This window comes from Salmo salar, chromosome ssa02 (assembly GCF_905237065.1).
Source record: "Salmo salar chromosome ssa02, Ssal_v3.1, whole genome shotgun sequence".
Lineage (NCBI taxonomy): Eukaryota > Metazoa > Chordata > Actinopteri > Salmoniformes > Salmonidae > Salmo > Salmo salar.
The window spans coordinates 26,112,121-26,128,285 of NC_059443.1; the positions used below are offsets into that span (position 1 = coordinate 26,112,121).

The 16,165-nt window shown below is 43.3% G+C and overlaps 1 protein-coding gene across 1 annotated transcript; it reads right to left on the minus strand.

Annotated features, from left to right (window-relative positions):
• Positions 1–327: 327 nt before the first annotated feature.
• LOC106577761 (serine protease hepsin) lies at positions 328–15,870 on the minus strand. The gene is made up of 13 exons (XM_014156089.2): positions 15,472–15,870; positions 14,866–14,991; positions 7,129–7,227; positions 6,646–6,687; positions 6,408–6,546; positions 5,640–5,759; positions 5,455–5,495; positions 4,997–5,162; positions 4,635–4,831; positions 3,829–3,924; positions 2,338–2,480; positions 1,897–2,061; positions 328–1,790 (listed from the first exon to the last, which is right to left on the minus strand). The coding sequence occupies exons 2-13, from the start codon at positions 14,882–14,884 to the stop codon at positions 1,737–1,739; spliced, it is 1,281 nt and encodes a 426-aa protein (XP_014011564.1). The 5' UTR covers positions 14,885–14,991; positions 15,472–15,870; the 3' UTR covers positions 328–1,736.
• Between the last annotated feature and the right edge of the window lie 295 nt (positions 15,871–16,165).

Below are 16,165 nucleotides of genomic sequence, written 5' to 3' on the forward strand. Positions count from 1 at the left end.
GTTCCACAACTGTTTCCAGATACAAAGTGTTATGTGTTACGGAAATGACAGGCTTTAGCCGCAAAATATAATACGGGTACAGATGTAGGATCTTAATTTGATCACCCGGTTGAAGGAAATGTACAACTTTAAAAAGGCTCCTGGATGTTTAAAATTTCCACTTGATTTTCCATTACGGAAAATGTATCAACCCCTACAAAAATGTACATTAATTATAGTCCACATAATAATTCACATTTCCTGTTGCTGCAGGATTATTTTCCTTCTGTAGCCAACTGGCTCAAATTAAGATCCTATATCTGTAGATGACATTTGACATACTTCATCCAGTTTGTTAAATTAAATCTTTATTTCAATACAATATTCAATAGAACAATTTACATTTACAGAAGGAACAGTTTAAATCAGTAACAATAACATCCTTACTAAGAATTTCATAATTTCTTCACAGAAAATATATATACATTCACATCTGTTGAAGTCATCTGCATAGAGACTAGACTTCGAACAATATAAAACAGGGAAATGAAAGCATAAAGAAATAAGCTTGATAAACTACATCACAATAAACTACAGCAAATTGAGTCATGATGATCAACAGACAATACAGAGTTTTTCTCATGTTGCTGTGTAGCTAATTCTCTACCAATAAGGTAGTTGTGGTTAGGCCCTTAACTGACAACACACAGCTGAGTATGATCTCTGCAGCGTAGTGCATCATCCTGTGATGAATATGTAATATGACTTGGTGTTGCTAACCGTAATTCCTTAGTAACTTATGAAGCAGAAATGGTTAATAAGAACATCATTCTGGTTGTTATTGCACATTTGAGATTGAAATCCATGGATCACTTACAAATAAACATCTATTTTCAAAAAATCTTTTCCTAATATTTACAATAAAGCCAAACAAATAAAACACTGATTTAACTATGAATATCTCATACGTTCTACAGCTCAATTTCTAATCTATACATGTTATAGAAATATCCTTTACATTTCACCTGTTTACTTGTCCCTAAATTCATGTCCCCACCAAAAACAAAACGAAGAAACATCATGTGTCATTATAGAACGTAACAGTCACTCTGAACTGCAGTCTGTGATACAAACAAAGGATAGAGAGACAATTCAAGAGCTGACTATCTGACACCAACGTTTTTATTTGGTACAAACATTTTAGGTATCATGGAATTTCAGCTACATGTTGTCTATGTTAAAATCTATTCAGTAACTTTGGCATTATATGTTCAAGGGAATAATAGAAATGAGAAACTTCATGGCAAAACTATCCAGAATGTTTTTTAACGTCTGTTTGAGCAATACATTTTGATACACAGGCTTGTTCTGTATCATAAGTTTGTTGCACCTGAAAAGAGTCAAACTGTAAGGAAACCCTGAACACAAAAATTAACCCTTTGATGACATACAAATAATCCCCATGACAGTACAACATGTACATTGGCTGGCAGAGTGGTGATTTTCTATGACTTTGTCATGCATGTCCCATAAGTCTTTTCATTTGACGCTTTCTCATTTCACAAGACCATAAACATATTGATAACTCTTTGGTCAAGCTACCACTTCAAGGCTTTCCTCAGGTAATCTAGCTGAATTGACCTATACATCCGATTTTTGCACAAGGTTCCCCTAAAGGATGGGTTTTTTGGACAGGTGAAGTGCAGTAAGTCTGAAGGGATAAGATTTTGGTCATTTCTGATCCCTTAAAGGTATGGTTAGTGCTCCCATGTACGCGCCATTTTGTGCACTCCTGGTGAATTGTGATACGTCTGTGAAGATAAGACAGGAAAAGAAGATTATACTTCCACCTGTGTGCATCTGTGTACGTGTGTCTGTGCATGCGTACATGCGTGTATGTCTGTGTACTGTACTCACCCTCATGGCTGAGGAGATCCAGGGTAGGAAGCGGGACACTCTGGTGTAGACGCCAGGTTTCTTGGCCATGGCACAGCCTGTTCCCCAGCTCACCACCCCCAGCAGGCGGTAGCGGCTGGCCTTGGACAGGGAGTCCTCAGCAACAAACGGGCCCCCGCTGTCCCCCTGAGATAAACAAGTCAACCACTCACATACAGTACATTATAAAATCAGTCTCATTTGGGTGAATGGATTATATAAATATGAACAATTTCTCATGTAAAAGCTAGAATCTGGTACAGCCTTGCTCATATCCAGCACATTCAGATGTCAATAGATGACGTAAATAATTGACATGTTTGTAAGTGGAAGATAGAATATGGATGGAAGGTGTAATTTTATGTTCAAGTTTATTAATTGACTGCCAGAGCAGGGAAATTAGATGTCACTATAGCTGGTTACCTGACAGGCATCGGTACCACCCTTCTCAAAGCCAGCACAGAACATGCTGGTGGTGATCTGGTTGTCATAGTAATCAGGGGCGTTACAGACAGCGTCGTTGATGATCGGCACGTTAGCCTCCTGAAGAACGTCAGCAAGAGTCCCTAAGAGAGAAAGAGAGCGAGAAATATAGAGAGAACGAGAGAGAGGAATAGAAAGAGAGAGAGAGAAAGCGCGAGGGACAGAGAGAAAGCGCGCGAGAGAGAAGCTATTAATTACTCCATACACATTAATGATGGCGTGATCCGACAACCATATCTGACCAAAAGATTGTTGATTCCTGGTCAATAGTGCTTGGCACATCTACACACTATGACACTGTCCCTGTTTACATATTCAAAGGTCATACGGAGAGAGAGAGGAGGGAGAGAAAGAAAGAGATAGGGAGAGGCTGTCTTGTCCAATGACAACAATGATACAGCTACTCTGTCTCTCTATGGTTCCAGATTATGTTTTAAACCCAGCTCCTACAGTATCTGTCTCTGGGACCAGAAGATGCTTTAAGCCCATATCCTACAGTATCTGTCTCTGGGACCAGATGATGCTTTAAGCCCATATCCTACAGTATCTGTCTCTGGGACCAGATGATGCTTTAAGCCCATATCCTACAGTATCTGTCTCTGGGACCAGATGATGCTTTAAGCACATATCCTACACTATCTGTCTCTGGGACCAGATGATGCTTTAAACCCATATCCTACAGTATCTGTCTCTGGGACCAGATGATGCTTTAAGCCCATATCCTACAGTATCTGTCTCTGGGACCAGATGATGCTTTAAGCACATATCCTACACTATCTGTCTCTGGGACCAGATGATGCTTTAAACCCATATCCTACAGTATCTGTCTATGGGACCAGATTATGTTTTAAACCCAACTCCTACAGTATCTGGCTCTGGGACCAGATGATGCTTTAAGCCCATATCCTACAGTATCTGTCTCTGTGACCAGATGATGCTTTAAGCCCATATCCTACAGTGTCTGTCTCTGTGACCAGATGATGCTTTAAGCCCATATCCTACAGTATCTGGCTCTGTGACCAGATGATGCTTTAAGCCCATATCCTACAGTATCTGTCTCTGGGACCAGAAGATGCTTTAAGCCCATATCCTACAGTATCTGTCTCTGTGACCAGATGATGCTTTAAGCCCATATCCTACAGTATCTGGCTCTGTGACCAGATGATGCTTTAAGCCCATATCCTACAGTCTCTGTCTCTGGGACCAGAAGATGCTTTAAGCCCATATCCTACAGTGTCTGTCTCTGGGACCAGATGATGCTTTAAGCCCATATCCTACAGTATCTGTCTCTGTGACCAGATGATGCTTTAAGCCCATATCCTACAGTATCTGTCTCTGGGACCAGATGATGCTTTAAGCCCATATCCTACAGTATCTGTCTCTGGGACCAGATGTAAGTTTAAGGATGTAGAAGCTTACACAGTCACTTACCATAGTAACCTACATTTCCCCAGCCTGTCACTGTCCCCATCTGGCCATCAATCAGGCGCTGGCCGTAGTGGGGTAAGCACACCGGCTGGATGTAGTCTACAGAAAACAGAAGGTGAAGAGGAGGGAGGGATGAGATTGAATTGAATTTAAATGTATACTTGCACAAAAATGGAGATAGTTTACTTGCTGGCTTGTGTGTTGTTTTCACTACCGACAATGTTAATCTTGTCGGCTGATGTTGCGTGTTTTCAATTTCCCCACCAGCGTGATATTTTATCATGAGAATAGCTGCAATTCTGAGTCCAACCACTAGATGTCAGACAAGGCCCAATATATCTGTCCTTGATAAACAACAAGAAGTTCACTGCATTGCGGTCCAGAGGACCGAGTTTGGGAAACGCTGTCCTAGAGAGTTTTCTCTCTCACATTATAACAATGTAATGTTTTTCTATGTACTTACAGCGATTCCAGGAAAGGAAAAATGACAGTGAAACAGAGGGCAAACTATTCTGTCCAATTCTGATATCATTGTCTTTTGTCCAGGCGACTGCAGGCAGGCAGTAAAGAGGGCCTTTGTTTGGTAGACTGACTGGAAACCTGAACTCTGAGGAAGGGAATTACCATAGTGACTCGTCCCTCATCTCTATCTCACTTTATCACTTCTCTCTACTCCCCTTCTCTCTCTCTCTCTCCCCCCCTCTTCTACCTCTAAGCACATGGTGGCTTTGTCTGATGTGCCTTGAAAAAGAACAACAAATCATCACAGTATAATAAGAATATAACAATATGGGCCCGGATGTGTTTACCTGTGAAGTGCAGAGGCTGGGCCAGAGCCAGGACAGCGATGTCTCTGCTGTTGTCGTCTATGTTGGGGTCTACGAAGGGCAGGTAGCTGCTGTGGTACACCACAGTCTTTACCTCAAGAACTCTAACATTCTTATGGGTGAGCTTGTTGTAGATGGAGCCCAGTAACACCCTCCATCGAGACACCTGACGGTTCCTCCTGAGAGAGGACAAACAGAATCCATGAGAAGAAGTGTGTGTGTATGTGTGTGTGTGTGTGTGTGTGTGTGTGTGTGAGAGAGAGAGAGAAAGAGAGAGAGAGAGAGAGAGAGAGAGAGAGAGCGCCAGTGCGAGCGAGAGATGGAGAGAAAGATCCAGGGCTTACTCTGGGAAGCAGTGGGCTGCGCTGACTATCCAGCGGTCTGAGATGATGGAGCCTCCACACTGGTGCACCCCGTCATACTGCAGACTGACCTGCCACGGCCAGCTACCCTGCCTAGCATCTACACCACCCACTATACGGTCCTCTGTCAGACTACGCCTGCCACAGTCTAGACAGACAGAAAGAGAGGGGAGGGAGGGATATAGCGGAGAAAGAGATATGGATGGGGAGGGAGAAGGAGGAGACAGAGAGAGATAGGGAGGAAGAAGTAAAGAGATAAATAAGAGAGGGAGAGGTACAGGAGGAGAGAAAGAGAGATAGGGAGGAGTAAAGAGAAAGGTAACAGGGGGGATGCAGGAGAGAGAGAGTTAAGCCATCCTGTACAACTCTCAGGTTGCTTCTCATCACTTTGTGTAAAAAGTGTATCACGGGACCAAACCAAACCTCTCAGCTGAACCTACCTTGACAAAGCAGACTTAGAACCTGGCCAGTTTCACAGTCACTGCAAAACAACAACAACAGTCAGACAGCAGCCTGGAACCCTACATTCCTGCTCTTCTCTACTTTTAAGCCGGCTGCTGCTTTAATAAACACTGCCTTAAGGTAATCATCTAGAAGATTTAAGAGTGTTAAAAGAATGTCTTACCATGGATATAGAGACTCTTTGATCTTCTTGCCATAGGTCAACTCCTTCTCATTGACACAGAAGAACTCCTCACGGTCGTTACTGCCTTCAGGGATACTGGACACAGAGTAATTCACCACGCTGGAGGGGACATAAGGCATGCATCTCTTTATTACAGAGAATTCTATCACTGACAGATCAGTTGAAAGATCCCTGGCCTAAACCCAATGAAGTTACTTAGAGGGGCAGTATGTATAACTTTTTGTATGACCCAACCAAATTCACATAGTAATGTGAGGTCTGTCATTCTCATTGAAAGGAAGTCTGAGAAGCGGTAGATCCATTCAATATGCACTATTTTTATGCTTCCTGTCCTTAAGTTTAGCTTTCGCCTCTTTTTATTTTCAGCTTTGTACACCAGCTGAAAATACAATCTTTTTTGATTTTGAAAATATATTTCACAGCTGTTTAGATTCTCTAAACTATACATTGCTTGCTTTGTGGCCATAAGCTGAAATTAGGCAAACCATTAGAATTTTAGCAACCAGGCAAGGGTGGAGCAATTTCTACGCAGCCTTCTTGCAAGGCATAGGGGTATCAGCCCCCCGCACCTCTCTGATTCAGATGGGTTGGGTTAAATGCGGAAGACACATTTCAGTTGAAATCATTCAGTTGTACAACTGACTAGGTATCCCCCTTTCACTTTCCTTTTATGATGCTGTAGATAGATGAAATACAAAAGTGGGTGTCACTAAAGCCTTTCACATCACAATCCATCAATCTCCTCACCTGACAAAGCCCATCTCCTCACAGCTGATGTTGGCCAGGAGCTGGTTGGCCTCTGAGGAACAGAGGTGTCTCCACCGTCGCTCGGCCGAGTCAAACACCCGGAGACGTAGATCCGAGCTTGGATTGGAGTTCACCTGGACTGGGTTGGAGCAATGAAATACTGGATCAAACAAACCCTTCTATCGATTCAGATACGATATGAGGTTGGCTTTGGTGGAGTGGTTTCCCTCTCACTTACCATCATATAATCCTGTGTCTTCTTCTCTGATACAAAATGTTACTAGGATTTGAAAAACAAACACACAAACAAAAGCCAACAACATGTAATATGAAACTGTAAAGTGCATACACACTCTGTTGATGAAACAGCAAACCTCACAGAGCCGGCAAACAAATCCACTGACTGCAATCAAACAATGTTGGTAATATCTGTACCAAAGATGGGAGGATGAATTAAGATAGATCACTCAGGCCGTTTACCATTTAAAAAACTGGTCAGTTCCTGTCTACTTAAGGGGGTGGCTCTCCCATAGACACTAATGTCATAGCAACTGGTTCTGGTGTACTTAGTTCATTGACTTCCATTAAAACAGAAAAAAATGAGGGAGTGGGATGTTTCGCTTCCTCTTCCATCTCTGTCTGTACTATGGAAAAACTAAAACTACATTGCCCATAAAGCACTGCTCACTACTATGTGAGAGCAGAAGCAGAGATCTCTCACCTACAGCCCAGACAGCAGCTCCAATACCCCCCAGTAGCACCACGGTCAGACACATGCCCGCCACACGACATGGGGTCAGGAAGGTCACCCCCGCGCTTCCTGTAAAAGACAACACACACAACAAAAACAACACACACAACAAAAACATACCATTACGTTCAACACAGTGGCGGTTCTAGACCATTTCAACTGAGGGGGCCAAGCTGGGGCCAGTTGTACTGTTAGAGGGGCCAGTTACATTAGACGTTATTGTTGTCATATTGTTTTCTTCACTGCATTGCAGGCATTAGCAGGCAAAAGACCATGTTCATAATCATTAGTGTTCCGCATTGCCACTGTCTAATTATGGATGTAAAAAAATAACAATAGCAAAAATGTGTTATGTAAAAATTATTTCATACTCCACATTCAGTCGGGCCACAAGGGGGTCCAAAATTTTTGTCACAGGGGCACTGCCCCGCACCCCCAGAACCGCCCCTGGTTCAACATCACACTGAAGGTAGTCTGGCCCAGGAGTGTGAAGGTGAACGGCAAGGCACTGGAATGACAAACCACCCTTGATGTCTCTGCAGGGCTCCCCTCTCTTCACGGGGATTCTCTGACCCTATTAAGGTTGCTGAGTAATTGGCTTGCTCGCGCTCTCCCATTCCGTCCCTAGGAGGGGTGCATTACGTTGTGCCAGGCTTTTTTCGGTGGTCTGTCTGTCCTATCTGGTGTAATTGTCCTGTCTTATCTGGTGTCCTGTGTGATCTTAAGTATGCTTCCTCTAATTCTCCAATCTCTCTCTCTCTCTCCCCATCCGGAGGACCTGAGCCCCATGGCTCAGGACTACCGAGCCTGATGACTCCTGGCTTTCCCCGTCCCCAGTCTACCTGGTCGTGCTGCTGATCCAGTTTCTGCTGTTCTGCCTGTGGTTATAGAACCCTGATCTGTTCACCGGTCATGCTACCTTGACCCAGACCTGCTGTTTCGACCCTCGCTCTCCTCTCTCTCTCCCCCCTTCTCTCTCTACCACACCTGCTGTCTCGACCTCTGAATGCTCGGCTATTAAAAGCCAACTGACCCTGCTGGTCATCTATGAACGTTTGAACATCTTGAAGAACGATCTGGCCTTAATGGCCATGTACTCTTATAATCTCGCACAGCGAGAAGAGGACAAGCCACCTCTCACAGCCTAGTTCCATTCTAGGTTTCTTCCTAGGTTCCTGCCTTTCTAGGGAGTTTTTCCTAGCCACCATGCTTCTACATCTGCATTGCTTGCTCTCTGGGGTTTTAGGCTCAGTTTCTGTTCTAGCAATTTGTGACAACTGCTGATGTAAAAAGGGCTTTATAAATAAATGTGATTGATTGATTGACATTTACTCCTGATGTGGTGACCTGTTGCACCCTCTATAACCACTGTGACTATTATTTGACCCTGCTGGTCATCTATGAACATTTGACCATCTTGAAGAAGTGAAAGTGTTTTAATCAGATAGGTAAAAAGGAAGAGAGAGTGCCATAATAACACACTGGCACATTGAAAAAGTACAAATGAATAGGATCAATAGTCCAAAGTCTGCTCCATTTCCATAGAGCTAAAACAAACTGCAAGCTTGATTTCAATGCCATCTCAAGCCCCAACAAATTGTCACTGTGTCCCTAGCTAGAACACAAGGTTGGGCAGAATGAGAGGTCATTTCATTACATTAAATTGCTGCTGATGATGAACGGTCCATGAACTAACCAGTCACTAACTGTTACAAGTTTGCTTGAACCAAAACAAAGCCACACTTGATCAAGCACCGTTTACAACTTAAGTCACACGTGTGAGACACACTTATGCGCCGCACACACACACACACAAACTTGTTTTACTATCCTTGTGAGGACATCTGGTCCCTACAAGGATAGCAAAACCAAACCACACACACACACACACACACACACACACACACACACACACACACACACACACACACACACACACACACACACACACACACACACACACACACACACACACACACACACACACACACACACACACACACACACACACGTAGCATGCGTAAATCTTCTGTGTTTGCAGACAGGTATCTGAGGTGCAGCGAGTGGAGTTCTGGAATGATCATTAACCTTGCAGGCTGGCCAGCCAGCTTCAGCCTGTGTGGAGACATGCCACACACCAGACCAGCAGAGACACTGACTGACTGCAAGGCATGATAAGCTCCTAACTCAGCGCAAACAAACCAACTGTCTGTGTGTGGATCCAACTCAGGTCTAACACAGAGAATGCTCTGTAGGTAATACACAGGTCTATATGTGAGGACATCATTCAACCATTCAACACCAACAACACAAACAGTTGCACCATATTTCACATTTTTACATTTTAATCATTTAGCAGACGCTCTTATCCAGAGCGACTTACAGGAGCAATTAGGGTTAAATGCCTTGCTCTATGGCACAGACATGTTTTACTTAGTCGGCTCAGGGATTCAAACTAGCAACCTTTTGGTTACCAACGCTCTTAACCGCTAGGCTACCTGCCACCCACTACCTGGATCACCCTAGCTGCTTGTACAGATACAGCCTGCTGGATGAGCATGTCTCTTATCAATAACATAACACTGTTTCCAGTTGTGCATTATACAAGGAAAACGAGCATCAACCTGATACTCTGCCAATTAAAAGAGAGGAAAATCAACATCGCAAACAAAGAAGGGAGACTGGAATTCAGTGAGAAAACACTGGGGGTCCTGTAAGGCCATGGGGTCTGCCGTCTGTACTCAATACCTCAGGATATGGGCACAGTTTACAGGCAGCTGATGGCTCTTCAGAGAGTGATGGGGAAATCCTCCAATTTTTTCCCCCTTACTCACCATTGTCAATCAGTGTGGACCATGCATCAACAATAAGATATATGGGTTTTACTGAGAGAGCGTTAAAATAATAACATTAAGTACAGTTGCTCAAAATGAAAACATTTATTTGGCTTTTGTATACTGTACGGTTTTTAATTTTTATTTGACCTTTATTTATTTAGGCAAGTCAGTTAAGAACTTAAGAACAAATTCGTATTTACAATGACGGTTTACCAGAAGGCAAAACGCCACCAGCGGGGCGGGGATTAAAAAAAATATATAAACTAGGCAAAAAAAGAAACGTCTCTTTTTCAGGACCCTGTCTTTCAAAGATAATTAGTAGAAATCCAAATAACTTCACAGGTCTTCATTGTAAATGGTTTAAACACTGTTTCCCATGCTTGTAAAATGAACCATAAACAATTAATGAACATGCACCTGTGGAACACTAACAGACACTAACAGCTTACAGACGGTAGGCAATTAAGGTCACAGTTATGAAAACTTAGGACACTAAAGAGGCCTTTCTACTGACTCTGAAAAACACCAAAAGAAAGATGCCCAGGGTCCCTGCCCAGGGTCCCTGCTCGCATGAACGTGCCTTAGGCATGCTGCAAGGATGCATGAGGACTGCAGATGTGGCCAGGGCAATAAATTGCAATGTCTGTACTGTGAGACACCTAAGAGAGTGCTACAGGGAGACAGGACGGACAGCTGATCGCCCTCGCAGTGGCAGACCACGTGTAACAACACCTGCACAGGATCGGTACATCCGAACATCGCACCTGCGGGACAGGTACAGGATGGCAACAACAACTGCCCGAGTTACACCAGGAACGCACAATCCCTCCATCAGTGCTCAGACTGTCCGCAGTAGGCTGAGAGAGGCTGGACTGGGGGCTTGCAGGCCTGTTGTAAGGCAGGTCCTCACCAGACATCACCGGCAACAACGTCGCCTATGGGCACAAACCCACCGTCGCTGGACCAGACAGGACTGGAAAAAAGTGCTCTCCACTGACGAGTCGCAGTTTTGTCTCACCAGGGGTGATGGTCGGATTCGCGTTTATTGTCAAAGGAATGGGCGTTACACTAATGCCTGTACTCTGGAGCGGGATCGATTTGGAGGTGGAGGGTCCGTCATGTTCTGGGGTGGTGTGTCTCACAGCATCATCGTACTGAGCTTGTTGTCATTGCAGGCAATCTTAACACTGTGCGTTACAGGGAAGACATCCTCCTCCCTCATGTGGTACCCTTCCTGCAGGCTCATCCTGACATGACCCTCCAGCATGACAATGCCACCAGCCATACTGCTTGTTCTGTGCGTGATTTCCTGCAAGACAGGAATGTCAGTGTACTGCCATGGCCAGTGAAGACCCTGGATCTTAATCCCATTGAGTACGTCTGGGACTTGTTGGATCGGAGGGTGAGGGCTAGGGCCATTCCCCACAGAAATGTCTGGGAACTTGCAGGTGCCTTGGTAGAAGAGTGGAGGATCATCTCACAGCAAGAACAGGCAAATCTGGTGCAGTCCATGAGGAGGATATGCACTGCAGTACTTAATGCAGCTAGTGGCCACACCAGATACTGACTGTTACTTTTGATTTTGACCCCGCCCTTTGTTCAGGGACACATTATTCAATTTCTGTTAGTCACATGTCTGTGGAACTTGTTCAGTTTATGTCTCAGTTATTGAATCTTGCTATGTTCATACAAATATTTACACATGTTAAGTTGACAGTGAGAGGACATTCTTTTTTTTGCTGAGTTTATATAAATATAGGACAAAACACACATCACGACAAGAGAGACAACACTACACAAAGAGAGACCTAAGACAACAACATAGCAAGGCAGCAACACATGACAACACAGCATGGTAGCAACACAACATGACAACAACATGGTAGCAACACAACATGGTAGCAGCACAAAACATGGTACAAACATTATTGGGCACAGACAACAGCACAAAGGGCAAGAAGGTAGAGACAACAATACATCACGCAAAGCAGCCACAACTGTCAGTAAGAGTGTCCATGATTGAGTCTTTGAAAGAAGAGATTAAGATAAAATTGTCCAGTTTGAGTGTTTGTTGCAGCTCGTTCCAGTCGTTAGCTGCAGCAAACTGAAAAGACGAGCGACCCAGGGATGTGTGTGCTTTTAGGGACCTTTAACAGAATGTGACTGACAGAACGGGTGTTGTATGTGGAGTAAGTGGGCTGCAGTAGATATCTCAGATAGGGGGGAGTGAGGCCTATAAATCAGCATCAACCAGTGGGTCTTGCGACGGGTATACAGAGATGACCAGTTTACAGAGGAGTATAGAATGCAGTGATGTGTCCTATAAGAAGCATTGGTGGCAAATCTGATGGCCAAGGGGTAAAGAACATCTAGAAGCTCGAGAGCACCCTTACCTGCCAATCTATAAACGATGTCTCCGTAATCTAGCATGGGTAGGATGGTCATCTGAATCAGGGTTAGTTTGGCAGCTGGGGTGAAAGAGGAGCGATTATGATAGAGGAAACCAAGTCTAGATTTAACTTTAGCCTGCAGCTTTGATATGTGCTGAGAGAAGGACAGTGTACCGTCTAGCCATACTCCCAAGTACTTGTATGAGGTGACTACCTCAAGAGGTAGTAATCACACCTGTGGGGAGAGGGGCATTCTTCTTACCAAACCACATGACCTTTGTTTTGGAGGTGTTCAGAACAAGGTTAAGGCTAGTTGGAAGGCTTGTTGGAAACTAAGAAAGCTTTGTTGTAGAGCATTTAACAGAAAATCCGGGGAGGAGCCAGCTGAGTATAAGACTGTATCATCTGCATATACTGTAAATGGATGAGAGAGCTTCCTACTGCCTGAGCTATGTTGTTGATGTAAACTGAGAAGAGTGTGGGGCCTAGGATCGAGCCTTGGGGTACTCCCTTGGTGACAGACAGTGACTGAGACAGCAGATTTTCTGACTTTATACACTGCACTCTTTGAGAGAGGTAGTTAGCAGACCAGGCCAAAGATTCCTCAGAGACACCAATAAAACACACAGTTGACATGCATAACATACAGTGAAGCTCTGTTAGTGTAATGACTGTACATTATATAATAAAATTGACTCTTTTCAAACAATAACAGCAGTTTTGGTGCAGTCACCTATGTCAACCCCAGAGAAACCTGACTCAGCACATGTTATAGGCTGCTGATTCAAGGGCTTTTCCAGATATCAGTCTGGAGCCATGATACACTGGCTCTTGGGTGTGCTGGCTTTTGTTCCAACCCAGCACTAACACTCATGAAGACCATGATTAGTTGATTGTTTGAAACAGGTATGGTCTAGAGAGCAGAACCATTCATACCCAGTCGCATTGCAGAACCCTGCACTACATATTTCAATTAGAACGTTCCTTCTCTGTACAAAAGCGATTCTCAACCTTGTTGATTTTGAGGAGACATTCTACTGATAACAAAAACTTTCCACAACTACACAACCCATCCCAAACCCATCCACTTATGTCCTGTGAGGCCGTATCAATAGATAAATGTGTTATTGTTCCTGCCCAGGACTCTCAGTAATGACAGGGGTGAGGAAGGGACCACAGATCCTATTGACCGAACTTTATCTCAGGCCAGTCTCCCTTCCAGTATTCCAGCTGCTGGTTCCAAGAAAGACCCACATTTCCTAAACCCACTCCAGTGGATCCTGGAGTCACAGGCCTGGAGCTGGAGAACAAGCCCTGCTATTGTTTTAGCCTCTACCTGAGTACGATCTGTGTGTGGGAAATACACATATCCTTTGCTGAAGGGAGATACATACTTCTATAAGGTGAAAGGCCTAGTTCATTCCCTTGTGTCTCTCTCAGGAAGATGGTATTCTGCCTCATTTCACAATAGAAAGACAATTTCATAAAGCTACATATGTTTCTGAACTGTGACTAAAATGTCTCACACATCAATCAATGAGTCATGGAATGCCACAAATCAGCAGTTTCAGCAACTAAACCACAGATAGAGACCACAGTGTTGTACACCTGAGCCCACACCTCAACCCAGACCAAAACGAAACCAGACAACACAACAATCACCAGTCATGCTGTAACTGTTTCAGCTACACTGTACAGGATCAACTCAGGAGACTGAGATGCTGTTCATTGGATGGTGACTCGGGTTTTATAATGGCTTTACATTGAAACATAGAATCTGTCAGAGAGTCCTGGTGAGCATCTCTCTGTCAGATTCTATGTTTCAATGTAAAGCAATGCTAGAACCCACTGGATTTAGTAAACATTGTTAAATGATTGATAATGGTGAAGGATAATGTTCTCCATTCAGAAATAACTCTAGACTCCACAATTAGATAATAAAAGAGGTTCCTTGTGTTATAGATAATAATAAATATAGAATTAAAGATGCATGGATAAAGTATCACTCCACTCTTAGACAAATGGGTTTCTAACGGGTTCTTTGGCTGTCCCCATAGGAAAACCCTTTTTGTTTCCAGGTAGAACACCTTTGGGTTCCATGTAGAACCCTCTGGGGAAAGGTTTCTACATAGAACCCATAAGGTTCTACCTGGAACCAAAAAGCGTTCTTCAAAGGGTTCCCCTATGGAGACAGCCAAAGAATCCTTTTAAGTTCTAGATAGCACCTTTTTTCAAAGAGTGTGTCCTTTTATAAAAGTGAAATGATTTGAAAGATCTTCGGCAAAAACAAACTGTATGAAAAAATATATATTTAAAAGGTTCCTATCTAGATCACAAACTCGACACCACAAAAAGGTAGCTTACCCCATCAAACAGCAAGCAGTGGCCAGTTCTATTAATCTTTAACACTGATGTCTGATGTCAAATATAGAGGAAAATATGTGGCAAGCACAATGTCTGGATGTGTGTGGAACACTCACCATTCTTTTTCTCAGTCATTTTTTCTCGCTCAAAAGTAGAAAATGAAAAGAGTTAGCTGAAGTTCAGAGTGGCCCTGCTTCACAGCTCCTGTGATGGTCAATTTGCCACCCAGTCTTATTCCCAGCCTGTATAAATAGATAGCACGGAACATGAAAGTTAATAAACGTTTTGACTGGAGAGACGTGGGTTAAACAAGTTAAATAAACCAAAGGGCAAAGTGAGTTGTTTTTAGCTGATTTGACTAATAGTCCAGGCTGAAGGGGAAATTGTTATTTTTCTATGGAATAAATGTGTAATAAACATGTCTCTACTGATCAGGGCTAGCTATATTGTAATTTACCACATCATTTGGATATGCTGTTTCTCCTCAGTATGCATACTAGCTAGCTACCAATAGGCCTACTATCCAGCATAGAATGATTAGGCCGACATACCTTTTATATCGAGAAACTCATAACAATCACCCTTAGATGTGAACACTGGACAGAATGTAACTGTTACTTTTCCATATGTATTTTCATGATCAAAAACAACTCACATACTTTAAAATTACAGAGTAACGTTAGTAGGTTACTCAAAATCCACACCATTCTCAGAGTACTAACCTCTCTTTTGCAACAGGTGTATGACTGCTTATCAAATCAAGCGTGAAAAAATGAAGTTACAATCTCGGCGATTACTCTTGAGGCTCGCTGTTAACCTCCGGGGTAGCAGTAGGAATAGGCTGTAAACTCCACCATGGATATTCCCAATACTTCGACAAGTGGTTGTATGCCTACAAAGAGTACGAAAAGAAAACGTTCCCCACTTTCTCCCCTTCTGCGAAAGAAAACAGTTCTCCGTTCAAAACTGAGAATAAAATATAATTTCCTATAGATAAAACGTGTAGCTACCAACGTATTTACACAGTTGTTGTTTTTTTCTGTAAAAACAAGACAGCTCAGCAGTTCGAAGTGTTCTGTGCTCATAGGCTTTTAGAAACGGTCAAGGTAGTATACAGGTGACGTCATGAGATATCGGTCAAATGGCACCTGCAGAGCAGAGCACAGGCTTAAAGCCCTTTTGTTTTTTCAGACCATGGTTAATGAAGTGTAACGGTTAACAACCCCTTCAATTGATTTACCGTTTCCTAGTTTCACATTTATGTGTTAAGTTTAGGTAATGTTCCAGGCGATAGACCAAAGTGCATTGAAGTTGAGGCATGGGTACGAGGCTTACACCATGCCACAGGAGCTTAATGGACAGTGCAGGACAGTGAAACATTAATGTCTAAACAATAGGGTGTAAACAGGGGGCTGG